The 24178-nt window shown below is 42.7% G+C and overlaps 1 protein-coding gene across 1 annotated transcript; it reads right to left on the bottom strand.

The window, feature by feature from the left end:
• Positions 1–8132: 8132 nt before the first annotated feature.
• Positions 8133–23757, bottom strand: KLHL42 (kelch-like family member 42). The gene is made up of 3 exons (XM_012640996.1): positions 22846–23757; positions 12120–12313; positions 8133–8600 (listed from the first exon to the last, which is right to left on the bottom strand). Exons 1-3 carry the CDS (start codon positions 23715–23717, stop codon positions 8149–8151), a joined length of 1518 nt encoding a protein of 505 aa, XP_012496450.1. The 5' UTR covers positions 23718–23757; the 3' UTR covers positions 8133–8148.
• Between the last annotated feature and the right edge of the window lie 421 nt (positions 23758–24178).

The following is a 24178-nucleotide window of genomic DNA, read 5'->3' on the forward strand; positions in this document are numbered from 1 at the left end:
AGGAGTTTGAGGCTGCATTTAGCTGTGATGAAGACACTGTACTCTAGCCTGAGAGGTAGAGCAAGACCCTGTCTCAAAAAAAAAAAAAAGAAAGGAAAAAAACACTTTCTGTACCATTAAGGAAACCACTGTCCATACACAGTCTAGAACAGAAATAAGACAAGCACATAAGAACTGTTCTGTAAGACAAATACATGTGCCCTGAGAGAGAAACAACTGAGGCTGTATTCAAGAACAAGGATTTTCATAAGACTTGTCTTTTATAACACTGTGAACCAACTAATTCGCTTATTTACCAAGGCTAACAGCTTACTCCTCAATACCAGCTTCAGGGCTTCAAGACTTTCACCACACTGTGCCCACGAAGTTCTGTGTCCAAAGAACTTTATATCATGAACTCTGCCCAGTCTTAAGACTTACTTTATTTTTTATTTTTTTATTTTTTTTGAGACAGAGTCTCACTCTGTCGCTGAGGCTAGAGTGCCGTGGCGTCATCTTAGCTCACAGCAACCTCAAAATCCTGGGCTCAAGCAATCCTACTGCCTCAGCCTCCCGAGTAGCTGGGACTACAGCCATGCGCGGCCATGCCCAGCTAATTTTTTCTATATATTTTTAGTTGTCCAGCTAATTTCTTTCTATATTTTTAGTAGAGACGGGGTCTCACTTTTGCTCAGGCTGGTCTCGAACTCCTGAGCTCAAACGATCCTCCCACCTCGGCCTCCCAGAGTGCTAGGATTACAGCATGAGCCACTGCGACCAGCCTTAAAACCTACTTTAAAATCACCCAACCTGGGCCCAAAAACCTGACCTTCCCCCTTCTGAGATACTGTTAAGGCTTTTTCAAGGTTCTGTCCTCCCTTACCACAGTAAACAAAAAAAAAAATTAACTTTGTTTGATCAACAGGATATTCAGCTGGTATTTTGGTGAGTCAACGGTCAACATTCTTTTCTTCTGGGAAGAAGAACCCCTATTATCTGAGATGAATTCATTCCATATGGTAGAGCTGGAGCTTCTCCTCCATCCCTCTGGTCACATGACCTGAGCTGGTCCAATCAAAGTCTTAATACAGGATTTGGTACTTGGGATGGGATGTTGCAAACATCTAAAGCTGAAATATACAAGCTGAATCTAGGCAGGATTCTCCCATCCCTATCCTCACGTGGGAAGCAAAGCAACTGACAATACTGATATATCTTAGGATTCAGACCATTCAAGCCAACTCTTTGGGAAAAGTGTCAGAAACATGCCAGGATCCTGGAATTTGTTAGCTACCTCTTAATGGCTTTAGTAAGGTGTTTTAGGAAGGGCATAAGCTTCCAGCCCAACTGGCCCATGTGAGGGTGTAAAGGAAAGAGCCACCCGCTTTGGTAATAACAACAGCTCATGTTCATTACATCCTATGTGCCAGATGCCACTCTGAGCATTTCACATGGATTTCCTCATACAATTTTTGCAACAATTCTAGAGAATGGATACTATTGTTATCTCTATTTTATAGACAAACTGAGGCCCAGAGAAATGAAGTAGGCTGAGCAGAGCTACATAGCTGAGAAAGTGGCAGAATTGGGAAGCAAAGTCTTGCGCTAGCGTCCATGCTTTCAACCTTTCTGCCTGCAGCCAGCAGACCGCAGAGGATCAGACAGTGCGTGCCTTGCAGAACTGTGGAGCCGGATTCTCGGCTTGTCGAAGGTGCTTACACAAACACCTTGGACTCGGCCCTTGCAGGAAGCAAAGAAATAGGGCGGGAATTTCATCCCCCAAGCCCCTCCCAAACCCCTCCTGCCACACAGAGGTAATCATTCCTACTAAAGCAGCCTTGCCTGGGATGTAGTCGGGCAAGGGAAGACCCTACTGTGTCACGTGCCCCAAAGCTGAGGGAGAGACTGATGCCATCAAGCTGAGGGTAAAGGTATGAGCAGGAAGCCTGTGGCTAAGAGGCAGAAATCATAAAGGTGGGCCCTAAATTCTAGAAACTGGGCTCCACTACATCTTGGCTTTTAGCCCAAGGTTGCCAGAGGTCATATCTACCAGTATCTAGCTGGGTTTGTAAAGGGGTTTTATTGCCAAGGAAATGTTTACGGGCTGCAAACAGGAGCCTGGGATTCTTCGGCTTCTATAGAAATTTCCGGGCTTCCCTCCTAGAACCATGCCAACAGGAAGATGGCTACCACATGGGCACACCCCACTCAGGCACAGCCATGGAACACCCTGTTGCAAAGCAGAACCAAGGCCTTCCAGATTGGCTGGTCTCAAAGCCCACTCCTCTACTTGGGCAAGGGGGTCCCTGCTAGCCCTGACCAGCACGGAGAAGTATACATTTTGAACCAATGAGCACTATCCGTAGTTTTCTCTTTTCCCAAATAGCAATGTGTTACCTGCAGTGCCTCAGTTTCCTCAACTGTAAAGTGGGGATAATATTTATATTCACCACATGGGATTGATGTGAGAATTAGATAAGTTAAATACAAAATGCTAGATGCTATTGCTGGCATAGAGTAAGTGCTCAGTTAGCACTGGGTGTCGTTTTTCTGGGCCAGCCATCGTCCTCCTCCACCATGTCCTAGGTATGTGGGAAATGGTTATTTATTAATGGATTGTCAGAACTGAGTGGCCACCCATGGACTTAGCAGGGATGAACATCCCCTAATAACCTTGGCCTTGGGAATCAGTGAGCCATGTCACCCTTAGATACAGTAGCTGGATCAGATTTTTAATTGTGTCCCTTGGTGAGAAAGTTGGGCATATCTTTGTTTTTTTATGGTGCAGTAGCATTATTTAACAGTGGGATCACTGTTAAAATCGTATGTATAAGAATGTGTGTGCACGCACGTATGTGTTCCCACACGTTGGGCAATCAAAGACTGGAAAGAAATGAACCTCAGTGGGACATCACCTAGTAACTGAACCTTACTTTGTGGTACCGTCCCCCACAGCCCTCTCCCAGGCTCATGGCCGGAGTTGTAACTAACAACACAAAGGCAAGGGGTTGTGTGTTTCTGTGTTCCTGGAGTGAGGGGTGCGTAAGAGGTGGGAAAAATTTGAAAACATAGGGGCAGATCATGGTGGGCCATAATTGCTAACCTGTGGGATTTTGGCTTTATTCTTTTATTTAGAATTATAAGGACTCAAGGACTATACAACAGGGCCAAAGAAGGGTCCAGGGATGCTAAGGATCCCAACTTGTCTTCCCAACACATCTGTTCCTTGCAGATCCCACTCTTGCAAACAGCTCTCATTACCTGCGCCACCCAGTTTGGTTCTTCCTTCCAACAGGGTTGCTCCCTCCCTCCCTGGCTCATGGGCGTTCATCTCGCATCCCATGAACCAGGATCTTCACCGGCAGGACCATCTCATGCTCCCCTACACAGCCCCGAGCACGCAGCTGGTACAGAGAACAGACAACAAAAACGGATTAAGAACTACTTTATTTGAAGAGATTTTCTTCTATAGTTGTAGTTATAAACACAAAGTGAATGCTGTTATAGTGAGTGCTTCACAGGCATCATTGTATTCAAATGAACCATACGATAATGTTTACATTTTTAAGCTACATTTGAAATTAAAGACTCAACACAACCTTTGAACAAAGTATCAGTCATAACAAAACATAACTCTTCATTCTACAGATTATCATTTTCCCTAACATGACTACTAGATATGAAAACGTTGTAGGGACAGCTAAAGTGCCCTATTCTTAAGGTTTTTTTATAGAAAAAATGACACAATAATACAAATCACATTTTCCTTTGCTAGTAATAAACGATGGCATCCATTTGAGAAAGCACCAGCCAACACTACAAGTCATTCCAGCACCCTTCTGCTCTTCAAAATTGACCGTCTTTTATATTTAGTGTTTCCTGGAGGAATGAATAAAAATGGTTATGTCAAGTACAGAAGTCAGCATGTGTCAGTGTGAACTTTGTGTTCCTAAGTTAACACAAGTAAATACAAAACAAATACTCTTATGTGAATGAAACATAAAGATGGAAGACCACACCCTTCATGATCATCACAAAGGCAAACTCAACTGATGCTTAGTCCAGACCAGGGTCCGAGTGAACATTGAACATTGCTTTCCGTTTCCTCCCCGCTCCGCCTTTTCACTCAGCACTTTTCAAACTGCTGAGCCCTTAGCTCAGCTGTTCCCTTAGCTGCAAAGGCTGTGGTGCCTGGTAATTATTTTTAAATAAAGCAGATTACATGTAATTTTCATTTTTTCACAAAAATGAAGTACAGAAAGACTATGAAAAGTAGTGAGGAGAAAAAAACATACAGTAAAAAACTAAAATATAGGCTGTAGTGTTCAAATTTAAAAAACAAAAAAACTGGTTCGTGATGATTGTTAATAAATCATGGAAGCAAAAGACAGATTTGGCCAACACTGAAGAGGCCACCAGACCAGAAAGCTCCAACGTGCCTGACAAAAGTAGGCATCTTTGAGAAGGATGCCCTGATAAAGACAATGACACTGAACATGTTTACAAGGCTGTAAATTCTTCAAGGTCATGGACTGTGGCTTATTTCCGTCTGTATTCCCAGTTCTTAGCACTGTCTTGCACATGACACGCACTCAGTAAGTATTTCCGGTAAACAGGGAGCTGAGCGGAATCTGCTCAAAATATACCCACCGAGGTCCTCCACTCCTATATCGGAGGCAAGGAAGACAAATAGGCTACATTTTGCTCTGATGGATTAGAAATGGATGTCTAGAAGCATTGATTTGACAGGGATTCTAAGACCAAAATCCCGGCACAGAGGAAAGGAGTGCTACACTCTTTCACAATGCCACCCGGAAAGAACTGTGGCACAGATGTTATACACGCCCTATCCCTGGTCTGGGAAAAGGGCATCCGACACTCACTGGTATTCCCTTTATGTTGCTGTACTGCCTCTCAAGTGTTCTGCATTAAGCCACTGCTCCTTAAATGCTGGTTGATCAGGAAGACCAAGGCCTTTCTTCTCAATTTAACTCTTTGGCCAAACAGATAGGGTCATCACTTCACCTAGAAATCTGAAAACACTGCATCCACAATGCTCAATAAGCACTGTCTACTGAAAGAGCACAGGCATTTACTTGATTACTCCCTTTACAGAGACAGAACTTTCTCTATCTCGGTACTTTAGCTTTAATGTATAGCTTTAATCATCTAAGGCATTTGGAATTACTTGGGATCTTGGTTGTTTAAAAAAAAAATGGCAGAGTTAAATTCTCTTTGGTTTTCATGCTTAATCTTAAGCCTTTTGTCTGTTTCTTACTAGCATCCATAACCTTCTCAGCACTTCACTGTATGATTAACCAATACTGTTGAAATAACCCTCAGATTCATCAGAAAACCTTTTAAAAGACGTTAAGGGGAGAGGCCTCTGAAACTAAGGGAGTTGAAAGCCAGAAACAATGACAGGAAGGACCAGCAACCTCCTCCCACCAACCCACGCAACAGGTCTCACTCTCTACCACTGAGACCATTCTCTGTAAGACAGGGTTATTCAGGCCAGGGGGCTGCCACTGTGGTCCTCCTGGCAACTCCCTTCCCCAGAGTGGGAAGTCAGTGTCCCTCAGAAACATCTTAGAAAAAAAAGGATAAAGCATTTAGAGAAGGGGACTAGGAATAAAATAGAAAGATATTCTCAAAAAGTAAAAGTCCTGGGGAATGAAGGGAGATGTTCAAACAAACATTGCCTTCATCATCATAGGTAGAATCTTCACTATAACACTGGCACCAACAAGAGAACAGAGCTAAATTAGAGAACTACCCTAAAAGGTCAACACAGCTGACAATGTCACAAAACACACAGATCTGTTCTTATTGCACATTCCACGTTTCCCAAGCACCGCTGGCAGCCTAGAATAACAAAATCTTGTTAGAAGTCTGTGTATCTTAGAGAGAGCTACAATATGCAAGCATATACACATACACACACATATATATATGCACATATATACACACGCGCATCAAACCTGGTTTATAAAACAGCTCTGTGGATCAGAGTATACCTTCACTTGCTCCAAGAATCTGATTCTCAGCATTAGGAAAACAGACCCAAAAACTGTCATCAGCAAGAGAACTGGTTGGCAGGAATAATAACATGTAGTTTATACAATATGGTTATTTACAAGCTAATATCCAGGTGTTTGTTCAGTACTAATTCAACTGTTTGGAGTCTTCCAAATATATAGGATTAGACCTTTAAAAAGTTAAGCTCTACAGCAACAGAAGTTAACAGCATCTAAAATAAATTAGATTTTTAAATATATGTAGTAAAATTATAGGTTATTGGAAATTCAATTCTACAATGAATATAAATTAATATAAATCTATTTTTTAAGTACTATTCCTGGGAAGATTTTAGTTCAGACATTTTTTTTAAAAAAAGCATATTTGGGAATTAATGGGCACAGCTTAGAAACTCTTAAAAAGTGTTGTAAGTTGACTACTGGTGAGGTTATTTGGTGACAAGATACAAAGATCTGTTTCTATGTCCAAAATAAAGGCTTACCTCATTTTACCTAATACAAATATACCTGCAAAGTTATGCAAACAGGATTTTTATAACTGGACCCTTATTTTAAATATACTAGAGGCTATAGTTGCAAAGAAACCCTGTAGTGACTCCTCTAACAAACTGAGAACTCTGTTCGGGGATTAGCTCCTGTGTCCTACAACTGCACAGTGAATGGCATCCTGCAGGCACTCAGTAAGTGTTTGCTGAAGGCATGAATCTGCTACAACGGGACTTTCTTAGTGAGGCACGCCGTACCGACATGGTTCTGCCTGCTGTTCATGCAGAAAGATGGAATCCAGCTCACGTTTAAACTGATTCCATTATAAAACATCGGATAATTTCAGAAAGTGTTTTTTCAATCAAAATAAAATTGCCATAAGTGTGAGTATAAGTATTTTTCGGGGATGCTGATCTATGATTGGCAGAAGCTTTTACTCATTGTTAACTGACTTCGTGAAAACAAATAACTGCATGAGCTGAGTTCTATTTGAGTTAATAACCAAGGCAAGTAAAGCGTTTTACCTAACTTCAGAAATACTACCAGAGGCCACTCTACTTCTGTAAGAGCTTCTTCCTCTCTCCAGCACAAATGTTTTTTACAGCTGTCCTCACCTTAGCCCACAAAAGTGAAACATGAATTACAAAGCTAAGATTAAACTAGAAAACTGCCTGACTTAAATATGATAAAGTTGTTTTTTCAGTCTTAAATAAGAACTAAGTCAAATACATTCAATAAAAGTAACTCTTAAAGGCAATTTTTTTCTATTTGGTATTTCCTTCCCTTTCCATTTAAATTTTAAGACTTAATTTTTAAAAATATACACACATCCATCCTTTCACACAGTATGTCCTCTCTTTTAAACAAATGCTCTCTTTTATACAGAAGGCTTTAGCAATGCAACTTATGTGACCACATCAATACGTAATCTGCCACATAAAGAAGAGGTTATAACAGTCTATTCTACCAGCATTTGTAATCACAAAAAAGACTGGAAGAATAACTGATAATGTTTTTATGCACGTTTTTGGGAGAACTGAATCTTGCAAGGATTCACTGTAGGCTTCCATCACTGTAAGTTTCCTGAAAAGTAGTGTGCAAATAAAATAGCTGAATATAGAACCCTATTTTAAATACGCTGGAAGTATGTATAGAAATACATACTTCTATATGTTGAGACAAAGGAGGGAGAATGACAATGTCATTTTTGTCAAGTAAACTGATAAGAAAAAAGAAAATCTCTCACTTAAGGTGCTAATGATATTTCAAGGGACCTAAATAAAACAGGTTTTAAAATCGTCTTTATCATTCATTCTAATTATTGACTTTGGCCCTTTACCAAGCAGACAAAATAAATCTACTTTTTGATGATCAGTTTTAGTCATTGGCCCAAGAGTGTCATGTTTGGAGCAAACACCATCATGGATTTGCTCCCATAATTTAAAAAATACAAAGTTGGTCTCTTTTTTCCACAAGTTTTCAAGTAATTAGTTCAAGTAAGCTTATTTACAGCTACTACTGTATGTATGTAATGTACTTTAACCCATATTTTCCCTTTAGAAATCAGTCTCCCTTGAAATGGGACATCACTTTTTTTTTTTTTTTGTCTCAAACCAGGTTTCTTTTCAATACTAAGTCACTTCAGTCATGTTTCTGTTTTATTGGGCAGATAAAGAGAAGAAACCAGCAAGTTATGTCCAAAGGCTGGAAAACGCCTAAATGCTTCCCAACTATCTGCAAAGATGTTGTACTTGAGGAACACTCGATGCTCCAAGCTGGTTGACAGGGTAACATCTCTGCTCATGATGTAGATGCCGTCGTTATGGAGCGCGCAAGTCAGGTTAAGACCCGATTTGGACGTGTTCTCCTTGAGGTAGAGCCACTGCCGGGTGATAGTGTTGTAGGACTGCACCGTGAGCGTGTCCTCGCTCTGGCTGCTCCGCCGGTTGGGCCCCGGTTCATGGAGACACCCCCCGACGATGTAGATGGTCTCCTCCACAGACACCATCTGTTGCTTGCGAATGTGGACGTCACAAGTTTCAAAGAGTGTCCAGATGTCAGCAGAGGGGCAGTACTGCAAAATGTTCATGTTCCGGTCTGAAACAAAGATGCCAAACAATGACACAGCCACCAGTAATACCACTGACTGTCTGGCTGTGGGAAAATGTTTACCTCTATGTGTATCATTTCCTAACAAAGAGGCAAAATTATTTCAGAAAAGCAGAAGCTGGAGAAACATTTAGATTCATCTGCTCCCACCTAGGCGTGTCCCCTCCTTGGGAGACTTAAGAATCAGTAAAGTAGCTGTGAGTGGCACACAGCCCCTCCTCCTTGGTACTCTCACACCTCCGAACCACCAGCCAATGTAAAAGAACAAGAGCTTCAGAACTCTCATCAATAGCTACAGAATTACTGACTACTTAATACAGAAAACAGACTGCCTAGAGGGGATCTGTTCTTAACAGCTGGTCCTAAAAAATACGACAAGTAGCAATTTCAAAAGTAGGATTTCCAGGGGCTGTCTAGAGAAAAGGGCGCAAAGTTACAAGTCAGGAGAAATGCAAGAAAGTCTCGCCTCAGGCCTTCCAAAGAACCATGGAATCAGTTGGCAATTCTGTTTCCCAATTGTTAGCACCGGAGAGACACTTACAAAGTCCCTCTCCCCTTGCCCATTCCACAACAGATGGTTAGTTGCTGTGTGAATAGAATCAAAGACTGGATGAAAGGCCACTCAGACGTTATTTTTAATTAATAGCAATTATCTTTTTTTATTTTTTAATTTTTACGTTTTTAAAAGGCAGAGTCTCGCTCTATCATCCACGCTAGAGTGCAGTGGCACAATCATAGCTCATTCCTTGAACTCCTGGGTTCCAGTGATCCTCTTGCCTCACTCTCCTGAGTAGCTGGGACTACAGGTGCACATCACTATGTTCTGCTAATTTTTTTAAATATATTTTGTCAAGACAGAGGTCTCCCCATGCTGCCTAGGCTGGTATCAAACTCCTGGGCTCGAGCCATCTCCCTTCCTCGGCGTCCCAATGTGCTGGGATTACAGGCATGAGCCACCATGCCTGGCCAATAGCAATTATCTTCAAGGAAAAATGCTGCTTAATCTCTTTTTGAAAAATGTTTGTGAAATTCAGAAAATCTAGTTTTGCTTTTTTTTTTTAATTGTTCTTTTTTCTTTTTCTTTTCTCCTCTAGGAAAGAATAAATAAGTAGTTTAGCCTCAGCAGGAAAAAAAAATGCTCTGAGTTATTACAAAGAATGAACTTTCTGTTTGTGATCGTTTTTTAAACAAACAAATCCTATCAGTGCAGGAGACAGCTCAGCTTGGGAACTGGCATATGACTAAAGACTGCAGCATTTCGATCGCTGCAGAAGCTGGTAAGAGAAGACAGTTCAATTTCTAGAAAGGCTTATGCCTCCTTCAGTACTTCTGCCTGAGACAGAAGGACCCACCCACAGTTAGCAATGTGTAAAGAGCTCCACAGCCAGAGCTGGTAACAACTAAAGTACCCCCAAGAGGTCCAAGAGACCAAGTCCTGTGTGTGCACATGTTACTATGCCTGTCGAAATTTCAGAAGTGTTACAGCTTTAGAAAACTGTCCTGATTTCCACCCACATTAATGCCTTTCCATATTTCTTTTTACTGCAGCTGTCGTGGTAAAGACCATTCTAGGAGATAGCCTAAGGAGAGTTTGGTTACTAATCTATCAAAAAGTGCTCCTTGGTACCCTGGCTTTCCACCGAATGAATAAAGGACTCATTCTGGTGAAGCTTTCACATATTTCTCAGTTCCAGGACTGAAGGTCTTTCCAGGTCTCCTGTAAATGTTTTCTCTCCTCACTCAACAAGGCTCAGACCATGATGAGGTGGTTTGAGCTGGTGGAATGATCTTTTTGTTTTCACATTTAAAGTTGATTCTCAAGTTCGACAAGCACCCTTCTTGCCTTGATGGTTACTATTACTTTCTATTGAGTTTCTTTGAATTTCTTCAGTGCCTACCAAAGAATTAAAATAATCAAATGACTATCATAAAAATCAAGACTATTTACTGAATTTTAAGAGTCTCACCTAACTTAAGTCAGCAGGCTAAAAACCCAACTTTAAGTCCTGATTTCTTTTTTCTTAACAATCATGATGACATGTTTTAAATATAGAGAACTATTAGAATATGCTGGGCAAAGCCCCAGGAGAGCAGGAAGAGGGCTTCTGAGTATAAGGAACTGCCCTGCTCTGTCATCTTGGAAAACTAGTTTTCAGCCCTTACACAAACAGCCATCCATCCACATCACCTAACCATCCCATCGTGGGTATTTGGCTCAGGAAGTCCAGGAGAGAAATCACAGTGGGTGGCCCAAGTGGAGAAGGTACATTAGCAGTGGCTTGTGAAGCTACAAAACACACAAGAAGGGTTTTCTAGGTCAAATCTAAAGAACATTTGCTCAGCCAGGGTCATGGAAAAACTAGGAAATCTACCAGCAGAGTACTCTCCAGGCTACAGTGCTGCCTGTCAGTGCTTTACAGCTCCTGGTTAAAAGAGAAGTAGAGAGATCTATGTGCATCAGCCCCAGGATGCATTCTGTGTTACTCAAACTAGGGAGGAATCAGAGTGTTTAGAAATGTGCATAGGTAAATGGCTGTATTTAATTTTCTAGGAGAAAAGACAAAGACACACACACACACAGGAAAGGGGAAGTACATATATACACAGGAGTTCTGGGGAAGAGGGGGCTCTACGCCTTAGTCTAAGAATATGAAGTTGGTCGCTACAACCTGAACACCAATGTTGAAGGTAAAAGAAATGACTGCTAAGGCTCATAATTTTTTCAATTATTTGTTTAAAAAAAAAAGTGGCAATCATCTTCAGTGGAGAGTCACTAGAGAAGGACACTGGAATAGCTCCACAAGTGATGAAAACTTGAGTGGGGTGGGAGGAAGGCTCATTGCTTTCAGTGTACTCGTCTTCATCACTGCCTCGCCTCACGAGCATAAATACAACACATCACCTGTGGTGGGTTGAGTGGTGGCCCCCAAAGAGATATGTCCACCTTGTATTCATGTTCTTGCTCCTTCCGTGATATGTGAACAATGCCCTGGAGCTGGGTTTCTGGAACCTACATCTGTTGTGTTTGTGCCCCTGAAGGGAGAAAATGAAAACAAGGACCTGCAAGGATGCTCTGGCACCAAATCCCAGTGTTGGATGGGGGCGGATCTGGCGTGTGTTGGGAGAAGGACGGGAGTTACCCGGATAACACTCCTCTCAAGACCTACCAACCTCAGAGAGCAGCTGGGAGACCTGAGCAAACCTCACACACCAGGCCCAGCCCAGTCACAAGATAGCCGACCACAAGCTGGGTTTCCAGGAGCAGAAAGAAAATACATGTTTTCTTCACAGCTCTCCCTACCCACTCAATTTTCAGGCTCACACAAGGTCGTCAGTGGCCCTTCCTGTCAGGAAGGACTCTCTTCCTTCCAGAAGTGTAACTATATAGGGTCTAATGCATAAAATGACACTTGTGTACACCAGCGAGTTTCCTCTGGCGCCCTCCCGCCCTTCCCAGGCTCCTGAAGCCTACACACAAGCAGACGGCTTCCTCGGCCGTTCACTTACCTCTGGTAGTATATCCTCCAATGACATAAACTTTCCCCTTACACTCACACGCAGAGAACTCAGCCAGAGGATTTGGTAAGGGTGCCACAAAATTCCACGAATCCTGCTCGGGATTGTAACACTCAACGTTAGAAACGGCCTGCCCACCAATGGCATAGAGTTTTGAATTAACAGCCACAAGTTTGAAGTTAGACCTGAAAGAGAGACACAAGGGCCCACAAAGTTAGTTCCTCTGGTCATGTAGAAGTATGATGATGGCATGAACGATTACAGTGTAGACCCTGCTGGATACCTGAAGAAAATTAGCTCTTCAAGTTGGGGGCCATTCTGCCTGAGGACAAAGGAATGAAAGGATGGTTTCTCAAATTTCACTCCTGTGCCCAAGATTCCACAGGAATGGCGCACTGTCCAAACATTAGCAGCTGAAGATAAGCAGTTCACCATAACAAGAAGCAATCTTGCTCTGCCTTAGGCCAGGAACCAAAGACAACTGTATACACTAAATTTAGTACCTTCCTTCAGGGGCAGGTGCAAATGGCAAGGGAGGAAAGCACCCCTGCCTTTCCCCTCTCAGACGGTTATCTCACTCTTCCTACTGAGTGGGAAGGTTCCATCCTAGGGGCACACCGGTGCTGCCTACACAGACAGGCAGATGCAAAGGCTGGTTCCTGAAGGGTGGTTTGGGAAACCCCTTTTCCACAGACCCTGCCTCCTCCACCCAGGGCATCTTACATATTGCTTCACCGCATATAAGACAGTTGAAAATATTGTGATCCGGCATTCTTAGGGCACTCATGCATATTTAACTTAACAAATACTTATATCAACGAACGCTCATCTATCATAATACTAAATAACTTTAAAAAGAGAAATACATTGGTTTCAAGCCCCATAGACAGGCTAGAATTAAATGCTGCTTATCAGCTTCCCACATTAAATAAGTCTCATGACTTTTAAAATGAAAAGTAGGCCAAAATTCAGTTGTTTCGATGAAGCATACAGGGAATTAATTGGTCCTTTCAAAGCCAGGAGGCTATACACTTGGGGGTGCTGGGTTAGCCTGCTCTAAGTGCCACAGTCACAAATCTACAAGAGTGTGAGCAGCAGCATGACGCAACAGGAAAAGACCTGAGCACAGATCAGGAGACCCCGGTCCTAGGCCCAGCTCTGCTGGTAACCTGCTGTCTGACCCTGGCCCAGCCACTTCACTCATCTCTAAAATGGGGTTAATAGCCACCACAAGGTGGCCAAGAGGATTAAATCAAATACCTTATCGGAAAGTACTACACAGAGATAAGATACTATCACTGAAATTTCTCAGTTTTTGAGTATTTGAAATAAAGTTGCTAGACCAAGTGAGTTTCGAGGCCACGTCTAACTCCAACACAATGATCTCTTCAAAAATGACAATATCCTAAGAAAGAACGGAGGTAGAGGCTACAAACAAACAAAAATTATATAAGAGGGTAGTTAAGAAGAAGCCATGAACAAGTAGCCCACGCTTGATCTCCTAACAGGTGTTCGATAAACATTGATGCATTATGATATACGTAGCAAATATATTAGTGATAGCCGCTTCCTAAAAAATTAAGATTTTTAAAAGGTTCCCATAATGTTTATATGTAAATGTGTTTTAGTTTTGTTTTGTTTTTCAAATCAGAGCAAATAGAGTAGTCTTCATCAATAGCCTCGTCCTGTCCATTAAACCCAGCCAGCCATTCAGTTTTTCATGCCAACAGACTTCGCCAGGGTGGCAGTTACTGGGGGTCCCTGATTCATGCTGCTTACCTTCTACTGCCAATGGTCCTTACAATCCGACCATCATGCCCTCTCCGTGTGTGCAAATTTGGGGAACCAAAGGAAATAAAGCTTGTAAATAAGCACTAAATTTTACCAGCCCACAATTTGTTTTTGCTCCCCAAAGGTACACAGATAGTAAATTTTGTGAGATCAAAACAGTATTTAGTATTTATCCAGCATAATCATTTGTCTTAAGCAAACATGTAAGGGGCTTCTCTTTGAGGCTGAATGAATAGGCAGTTAAAAGTCAAAAATTCCATCTCTCTAGACCCCAACATGCTCAAATTCACTTGAAGAGAAACACTTTTAATGCTGAATTTATTTTAAGATGAAATTGCCATCTAAAAACAGACCATTTATTAAAGAGGCATATTGCTGGCCAGGCACGGTGGCTCACACCTCTAATCCTAGCACTCTGGGAGGCCGATGCGGGAGGATCACTTGAGCTCAGGAGTTCGAGACCAGCCTGAGTGAGAGCAAGACCCTGATTCTACTAAAAATAGAAAAAATCAGCCAGGCAACTAAAAATAGAAAACAATTAGCCAGGCGTGGTGGTGCACGCCTGTAGTCTAAGCTACACAGGAGGCTGAAGCAGGAGGATTGCTTGAGCCCAGGAGTTTGAGGTTGCTGTGAGCTAGGCTGACACCACTGTACTCTAGCCCAGGCAACAGAGTAAGATTCTGTCTCAAAAAAAAAAGAGGTATATTGGTAAATGAGCCCAGGCTTGCACAAGGAAATTTCAGACCTACTATACAATAGCTGTGTGACCTTGGACAAATTACTCAATCTGTTCATCTGTGCCTCAGTTTTCCCATCTGTGAAGTAGGGATAAGAGCAAAATATCTGCCACACAGTAGGAGTTGAAAAGGATAGAATTTACAGAAACAAGTGATTCCCTGTTGGCATTCTAGGGAATGCTTCTCTGTGTCATAAGTCTAAGTTTCTTGTCCTCAGGAGGGTCAGTCTCTCATTTGCCAACTGCAATGGTCACTGGCCATGATATACTCTGGAACTCTGTAGGAAGTGTTCTCTCATCCATAAATTCTTGGCACTTAGCACCTCATTTCCAACTTTCTGCAAATAATTCTTCCACTCTTCACCTCTTGAATGGTAAAGATACAAATCTGACCTATCAACCACTTTTAAAATTATTATCTCTACAGTGTTTCCTTAATATTGATTCCTGACATTCCATATTCAGGAGGCAAACAGAATTTTAAAACCAAACAAGTCATTTGTCATAGCTATATACTTGATTTACTTGCAATAAATAGAAATATAAGTGACAAAAATTAGATAAAACAGCAATTTAATTTCAATTTGACTTAGAAGAAATAAAAAGTTCTTTAAATACTTAAAAGGTAAGTAACATGATAAGTCTCATGCCTGTAATCCCAGCACTTTGGGAGGCCAAGGCAGGAGGATCACTTGAGGCCAGGAGTTGAAGACCAGCCTGGGCAACATGGCAAGACCCTATCTCTATTAAAAACAAGATAAAAAAAAAAAATTAGCTGGGCGTTGTGGTGCACACCTGTAGTCCTAGCTACTCAGGAGGTTGAGGCAGGAGGATCACTCCAGCCCAGGAATTCAAGGTTACAGTGAGCTATGATGATGCCACTGCACTCCAACCTGGCCAAGACAGAGAAAGACTCTGTCTCTAAAAAAAAAAAAAAAAAAAAAAACTAAGTAACATGAAACATGCTAAGTACCAGTGCATGGATATCAACGATAAACAGTAGCATACACAACTGTAGGGAGGCAGGATAACAAGGTCTGAGTGGCTTAGAGCATAGCCCTGTGACTATGTGGGAGGTCATCAAACTCACTGGGACTCAATGTGCTCTTTGGGGAAATGGGGCCAATAATAATACTTATCTTGTAGAGATGTTGTGAGCATGAAACATAAGTGACACCTAAAGTAGTAACCACAATACCTGAGCTATGGTAAGAACTCAAGAAACGTAAACCATCGTTTCAACTCACTGCACAGAGAAGTTTGTTACCATCAGAACAAAACTTAGCGTGCAATACCAAGATCCTCCCACAAGTCCTTTCTCAACCACTCAGAAGATGACTGTACAGTGTGCAGACCATCCAGGTCCTTTTGTTTCCTCCTTCCCCTTTGTCTGCTTGCCTTCTGCCATTTCCCTAAGTATTAACCTCCCCTGGGGACGAGGAAGCAGGGAAAGGGGGAAGATTAGAAAACAGAAGTAGGCATTGATTGTTGCTACCTACCACTCCTACTACCACTCTTGGAAATTCAAAAAGCAAAAACGCAAAAAGCGATTTAAACTGTTGACCAAAATTAAGTTGGGGGAGATGAGATGAATAGATGTAGTTTTCTTTGCTTTGCACAAATTATTCCTGGGCTCCACTGCAACATTAACCAGAGAGAATAAAACCTCTCAAGGGTTTCACAAATCTAGAAATGCTCTGAAAATGTTAAATTTTATCTGAGAGGATAAGCGACAGCTCAGGAAACGTTAAGCCTGACAACCCATAACCCCATCTCTGCCAGGAGACAGTCTCCCAGCCTTGCTATATTCACACAGAGAACAGGAGGACTCACCCCAACTCCATTTTCAGAGGAAAAGTGCAGGGCAATGGAAGAAACAAGCAACAACTTTAGAAATGGAAGGCATCAATGAACCAACTGCTGCAACGGTGGCCAATTCCTGCAAATTATCACTCATTAGAATGAGGCAGGAAGGCGAGTGATTTTGTGGTCACACAACTTTCACATGTGAAGAGACACATCCTGACAACTCGTGAGATCAAATCCATGTTCAGGCCAACAGGACACTTGGACTTCAAAGTGCCCTCTCGAAGAGTGCTATGTACTCATGTTGCCATTTTTAAGGACATGGGCACAGCACAAAACATTTGTTTTTCACCCACCGCTGGCCTATAGCACCTTTTTCTCCAAGGTGCAAAAGGTTTTATAAAACCTCTCAATCCTAGAGCTCCTGCTGTGTAAGATTCTGGATCACTACGCTGTTCAGTCCCCGAGGCAAGTCAGCTGCTCTACATTCGATCCCTTTATCAAAATAAAAGGACTGACACATCCCGAAGGCAGTCTCTGATAAAGGTGAATTGAAGTAGATATAAAATTCAGTACAGCCAGAGGCCAAAATCTGCCTTTCTTACTCAAGGTTCCAAGTTTCAAGGAACCTGTGTTGGATGCATTGTCCAGGAACAATCCCATTCTAGGTTTTATGTTTATTTGTCTCATCTAAACTTAAACTCCTTGAAGGCAGCAACTGTGTCATCGGTTTCTATATATCCAATAGTAACTAGAAAAATGTGGACTTAAAGGCTGTGGTGAGGCTGAGGCAGACATGATGAAATTTTGAAAATTGCAACAGCACCACAAACTATCTGGGCTCTACTTCTTGGAAGGAAATCATTTTCTAAAAAAGTGGGAGGTCAGCATGGTGGCTTACACCTGCAATCCCAGCACGTTGGGAGGCTGAGATAGGAGGAACACTTGAGACGAGGAGTTCAAGGCTAGCCTGGGCAACATAGCAAGACCCCATCTCTATAAAACAATAAAAATAAAAAAGAGATAAAAAGTTTGGTATGAAGATGGTCACTGCAAGTTGATAAGCCAAAACTTGTAAATAATTTAAATGGTTATAATTAGTCAATGGATATTTACATTTTGGTTACTGTACTAATTACACATCCTTGAGCAATTTACTTAACTTTTCTGTGCTTCACTTGTTGTCTCTATAAAATGGATACCTGCCTAAAAGAGCCCTTGTGAAGAATAAGTGAGATAATACATGAAAAGCACTAGAAACTATACCTAGTGCAGAGCTCAGTGTTCAATTAAATGCTATCTATTGTTATTTCTCAGCTACTCTAAATAAATATAATGAGTGTTACAGGTAAAAATGTTCACTAGAATGCTACAAAGAAGAATACAAAATTATTATATATTCACTTTTATTACAATAATGTAAAAATATATTCCATAATTTTAAAAAACACCCATGTATTTTAAGCACCTACTCCTTGTTAGCAGTGGGCATACACATAAGCATTGAATAAGTCCTACTTCCCCATTGATCAGAAGGCAGAGAGACAACGAAAACACAGAATTTCAATTCAAGGCGTGGAATATGCGTGAGAGGCTAGAGGAGCACAGCGTTGAACATTTAGCCCAAAGATGAGTTCAGGAAGGGGAACTCCTGGGAGAGATGATGTCAGACATGAGGCAAAGCATGAGGAAGATAAAAAAAGATACAATTTCCAACACCACCAATAATCAATTAGAAAATATTATGGAAAAAGTATCTGGATAGGAAAAAATAACTATAAAGTATCTAAGAATATTTCTAACAAAAATATACAGACTATATAAAGATATTAAAGGAAACCTTCCCTAAAGCATCAAAAAACCTAAATACACACACACACACCATTTTTCTGGCTACAAAGTATTATAAAACTGTCCTCACCTAAATTAAGCCATAAATACAATGTAATCCCACTTGAAATCCCAACAGGATTGACAACCTGATTTTTTTTTTTTTTTTTTTGATACAGAGTCTTGCTCTGTCACCTGGACTAGAGTGCTGTGGCATCATCCTAGCTCACAGCAACCTCAAACTCCTGGGCTCAAGCAATCCTCCTGCCTCAGCCTCCCGAGTAGCTGGGACTACAGGCATGCGCCACCATGACCGGTTAATTTTTTCTGTATATTTTTAGTTGTCCAATTAATTTCTTTCTATTTTTAGTAGAGACGGGGTCTCGCTCTTGCTCAGGCTGGTTTCGAACTCCTGAGCTAAAACAATCCGCCTGCCTCGGCCTCCCAGAGTGCTAGGATTACAGGCGTGAGCCACCGTGCCCGGCCCATAATTTATTATTTTTTCCCAACTCCAGCCTTGCTTTATTGCTCAGGCTGGTCTTAAACTCCTGATCTCAAGCAATCCTCCTGCCTTGGCCTCCCAAGAGTGCTAGGATTACACAGGCATAAGCCACCATGCTCAGCAACAAGCTGATTCTAAAGTTTATCTGAACAAAAAAATGTGCAAAAAAATAGCCAAGAGAATTAAAACAAAACGAAATAGAACAAAAGGGTCTCAGTTCTATCAGACAATTAAATATATTACCAAGCTACTACAATAATTTAAAAATGTGTTATTAATGTAGGAATGATCAATCTGCCAATTTGTAAACAGGAAAATTAACATAGGACAATTGATTTTGCAAATCACAGTGAGGATTGGCAGCTGTTGGAACATTCAGGACAAATGTTATAACTTTACACTATACATGAAAATAAATCCCACACAGATCCAGATCTAAACGTAAAAAGATAAAATTATAAACAATTACAGAACTTGACACAGATGAGTATTTTTATATTCTTGGCTTGTAGAAGCCTTTCCTATGCAAGAGACAAAATTCATAGAATACACATGACAAATCTGACTACAAAAGAATTAAAACTTCTTCATACAAGAATATACTATAAACCTGAACTCCAAAACTGGTGCTCGTGAGACCAGGGGTGGGCAGCATTTTCTTTGGTCTACAACAGGGGTCCCCAACCTATGGTGAGTTGTATAATCATTTCATCATATATTGCAATGTAATAATAATAGAAATAAAGTGCACAATAAATGTAATGCGCTTGAATCATCCCAAAACCATCCCGTGACTCCCCGGTCTGTGGAAAATTTGTCTTCCATGAAAACAGTCCCTGGTGACAAAAAGGTTGGGGACCACTGGTCTACAAGGTTTTTGTTGTCGATGATTATTTGTTTTTTAAATGGAGTAAGCTGCCAACATTTAAAAATTGTGATACTTGGATGTATAGCAACACCATTTCCTCACTTCCACTTGGAAATAACCAGCTGTGGCTGATAGGTGGCACCCTCTCTCGGTGGGGCAATAGCACTCTGGTTCATCATAACTCCACCCACCCCTCTTTCACTGACAAGCTTCACCTGCCTGGCCACTTTGAGACTCCATTTTTGAACTCTACAGAAACACAGAGGCATGGGAAAACATATGCGAATTATATAACAGATAAGAGATTAATATCTGATAAATATCATATTTAGAACTTTGAAGATGAATGTGAAAAAGATATGCCAATGTTTAGAAACCTGGAGAAGACCATTAATAAAAGAAATACAAATGGCCAATAAACATGAAAAAAATAGTCTTTCTTCTAATCAGGGAAAATTACACCAGTGTTTTTTTGCCCATTACATTTGAGAAAAAGATGATAATATCTTATCTTGGCAAGCATATATGGCACTAGCAAGCTCAGACACCATTGATGGGAGAGGAAATTAGAACAATGTTTTGATGGGTGATTTGGCAGGAGCTACCAAAATTTAATCATGCATACACTTTGCCCCACCTACCCAGAAATGGAACAAACTGACATATGCCTACTTACTAAGATACATACACACCAGGATGTTCAATATAGCATTGTTTATAGTGGTGAACAGAAGTGACCTAAATGTTCATGTATAAGGGAAATGCTAATGACAGTACATCTGTAGGCTGGAGTGCTACACAGCCATTAACTAGAGTAAGACAGATCTACATTTGTTGACACAGGAAAAACTCTCAGATACAATATGCTATTAAGTGGAAATAGCAAGTGCCATAATAATTAACATAATCTAGTCAATCTTAGAGTAAAAATAATATGTATAAGGTGATACACACCTCCAAATGCACATGAATATACATATATGTTTTTACCCCATTGTTAAGCACTATTGACATACTTATACAGTTAACCCTTGAATAACATGGGTTTGAATTGCAGGGATCCACTTATACACAGATTTTCTTCCACCTCTGCCACCCCAGAGACAGCAAGACCAACCCCTCCTCTTCTTCCTCCTCCTCAGCCTACTCAACATGAAGACGATCGGGATGAAGGCCTTTAGGATGACCCACTTCCACTTAAGAGTAAATATATTTTCTCTTCCTTATGATTTTAATAACATTTTCTTTTCTCCAGCTTATTTTATTTATTGTAAGAATACAGTATATATAATACATACACAAAATATGTGTTAATCAATTGTTTATGTTATCAGTGAGGCTTCCCAGTCAACAGTAGGTTAATATTTAAATTTTGGGGGAGTCAAAAGTTTTATGCAGATTTTTGACGGTGTAGGGGTGAATGTCCCTAACCCTCATATTGTTTAAGGGTCAACTGTATTTATATAATTTATAAATATAAATGTTTGTACATTTATAATACATAAATATAACATACATCTGTAGATACACTTATGCTTTTATTCTGTAGTTTTTTGTGTCATTTGCAGTTTTTCTAAGAAGCATGTATTCATGCATTACTTGAAAGCTTTTTTTTTTGAAGAGGACAGAACGGGCATTCTTAGGAAAACAAAAAAAAAAAGACAAAGATGACCGAGGATTTCTGAAGAAAAAAAAGAACTCTGTGAGGAGTTTCGAGTTGCGGAGCTAAGGGTGGCATGGTTGAGTACCAACTGGTGTCACTGGAGACACATGTTGAAAAGGAGACAGAGAACCCAGGACCACCATCCTTACTTAATCTGAGCACCACCCATAACCACTGAATGTTTCTTTGTTGTTTCAATTAAAGCTCTTAGAATGTGTTTGATAATAACACTTCTGATACCAAACTTTAAATACAGTATCATCTCAATGAGGTAACTAATGCATTAAGAAGGGGCTGGAAGATGATGTGCCAGCCTCTAGTTATTGCCTCTAGGAGGAGGGAGTAAGAGTGAAAGTCTTTCTGCTTCTTCATTCTTTTCCAGTTTTCTATAACTATGTATTATTTTTATCAGAAAAAGAAGTATACTTTCCAAAATGAATTTTATATTATAATAGAAATGAAGCCAACATTCCCCAAATAATCCCTGGCCTAGGGGGACCCTCAAGTAACTATGTAAAGGATTCCCCATTACTGCTGAGACTCTGCCTAGCTGTGAGTCCCCCAACTCCTTGCTCTAGCATCAGGGCAGGGACCATGGTGGGGCTTGAGATGGAAGCAGGTGGACAGGAAGAAAGGGTATCCAGTCCTTTTTTGGGAGGGGTGGTACACTGATTCTTCTCCACACTTGCGAATGGCTCCCAGGCCTCCTGGGCCCTACTATTTTTATTTCTTACCAACTTTTCTTGTATTTGTTCTTTGCTCATGTTTTCATATTCCTTTCCTGACTCCTTTCCTTACTTCCCCGCCCCCCAAGCTTCTCCTTTTCTTTTTGTTTCTTCAAGTTACTCATGTTCATGGCTGGAGAGATTTGCAGGATAGGCAGGGAAAAGATTGGGGTGGGTGGAAATACTCCATTTCTGCAGTTGACCACTGCCAGGCTCAAGCTTTGGGTCAATGATGATGCCTGTCTGGGAAAGAAGTGAGAAGCAAAGGAGAAGACAAAAAATAAGAAAGGCAATCCCACATGGCAAATATTAATCACTTTCTAATGATTATCTCCTGATCATTGACTTGTGCCCAAGTGTGGAAGGCTTCAAAGTCACTGACAACAAAAACACACCCCAAAGTCAGTGTCACACACTGTCCAATGTGCCATCATCATCAGGATCAGATCCTAAAAACTGAAAAAAGTGAACATAAAAAAAATTAAGGAGTTTTAAAGTATCCTTCTTGGAAACCACAACATCTTTTTTCCACTAGGATAATGGAGGCAAAGAAAGCAGTTTTGCTAAAGGCACCATACCTGCAAGGAAACCACTCAGCTAGCTGACCTCACTGGGGCCTCCTCCTTGTAAGTTCTAAGTTCACCGGGAACTTTGCCAGGGTCAAAGCCAGCAAACTCCTGAAAATGTCATTCCCACCTAAGCATAATCTCCCTGACCGCTCAGTAAACACTGGGGGAGTGAATTAATGAACAAGTGAACGAATGAGAAAGCAGCAGCACTCTGCAGGGGTGCTTACCTCTTCTGGTTCATGGAGGCCACCTGGAGCCACTCATTGGTGCTGGGGTTGTAGGAATGCGCGGCAGAGATCTCCTGGCTAGTGATCCTGTACCCGCCCACTATGAAGAGGTAGTTGTCCAGGATGGCGGACCCATAACCCCTGACATTCACCAGGTCGGGAGGAAGGTTGTTGGCCAGCGGGAACCAACGCTCAGTCATCTCCTCGTACCTGAGCATGGATGGGGGCTCCCCCTGGTAGGGGTGCGGGGCCAGGGGTCCTCCCAGGAAGTCCCCCAGAGCCACAAGTACAGGAGTCCCAGTCATCCGGCCCTCCCGCAGTCTCTGCTTCAGGCTGACGTCCCCGGGGGCTTGGGGAGGAGACCCCAGGAGGTGGAACTGGGGCTTGCACAGCACCTCATGGAAGTGCACCACCATGAAGCGCAGGCAGGCCTCCTGCAGGTCGGGCAGCCCGTACACCTGCGCCAGGCGGTACATCTCCAGGCAGTTGCTGAGCCGCACTTGGGACAGCAGCAGCTGCAACAGGGACGTGACCTGCAGGAAGGAGGCCGCTTCCACGAGCTCGGACAGCAGGCTCACCTCGTCCATGTCCTCCTCCTCCTCCACCCCCCCGCCCTTCTCCCCCCGCGGGCCCAAGAGCCAGCCTTCGCGGGCCCCACCGGCGTTGATGAAGTCCAGCACCAGCCGCAGGCCCGGCGCGCTGAGGCCGCGCAGCTGCTGCACCTCCGGGCCGCCGGCCTCCTGGCTCAGGGCCTCGCGCATGCCGGAGCGGTAGAGGGCGCGGAAGTAGTCGCTCTGCTCGATGAGCTTTCTCTTGCTCACCGGGTAGCAGCGGTCCTCCAGGCGGATCTGCACCATCTCCTCGGCCGACATGGCTGGGGGGCCGGGCCGCGGAGCTTCCCGCCGGCTGTGCGCGCAGACGGATGGCGGCCCGGGAGGAGCGGGGAGCACAAGGGCCGCCCGCTCCCGCGCTCGCCGGGCCGGTCTGGCGGCCCCTCCTCCTGGTGCCGGCGGCGGCGGCTCAGCCTCGCTCCGCCGCAGCGGCGGCCCTGCCCTTCTGGTCTCCCTCAGCGCCAAAAAAGGGCCGCTGGCGCGCCGGGCGTCCTCGCTCGGGCTCTCCCGGGCGGCGTCAGGCGGGGAGGGAATCCCAACCCCCAGCCCGCAGCCTCCTCCCCCGCCGCCCTTCGCACTTCCGCCCGCGGGACCCCAGCCGCCGGCTAGACCTGCCTGCTGGATCCGGCTCTCGGGGAGGCCTGGGAGGCTGCAGGCCTCGGCGCCGGGGCTGCGGGCGCACGGGAGGCGGGAAGCAGGAGGGCGCGCGTGCCCGCAGCCTC

This window comes from Propithecus coquereli, unplaced genomic scaffold (genome assembly GCF_000956105.1).
Source record: "Propithecus coquereli isolate 6110/MARCELLA unplaced genomic scaffold, Pcoq_1.0 Scaffold16, whole genome shotgun sequence".
NCBI lineage: Eukaryota > Metazoa > Chordata > Mammalia > Primates > Indriidae > Propithecus > Propithecus coquereli.

Bases quoted from the DNA above. Each gene is read 5' to 3' on its own strand.
- KLHL42 (XM_012640996.1), bottom strand. From the start codon at position 23,717: ATGTCGGCCGAGGAGATGGTGCAGATCCGCCTGGAGGACCGCTGCTAC. The intron at 12,314-22,845 runs GTAAGCACCCCT...TCTCTCTTTCAG, and splicing joins GCCTCCATGAACCAGAAGAG to GTCTAACTTCAAACTTGTGG. The intron at 8,601-12,119 runs GTAAGTGAACGG...TCTTTGTTTCAG, and splicing joins TGGAGGATATACTACCAGAG to ACCGGAACATGAACATTTTG.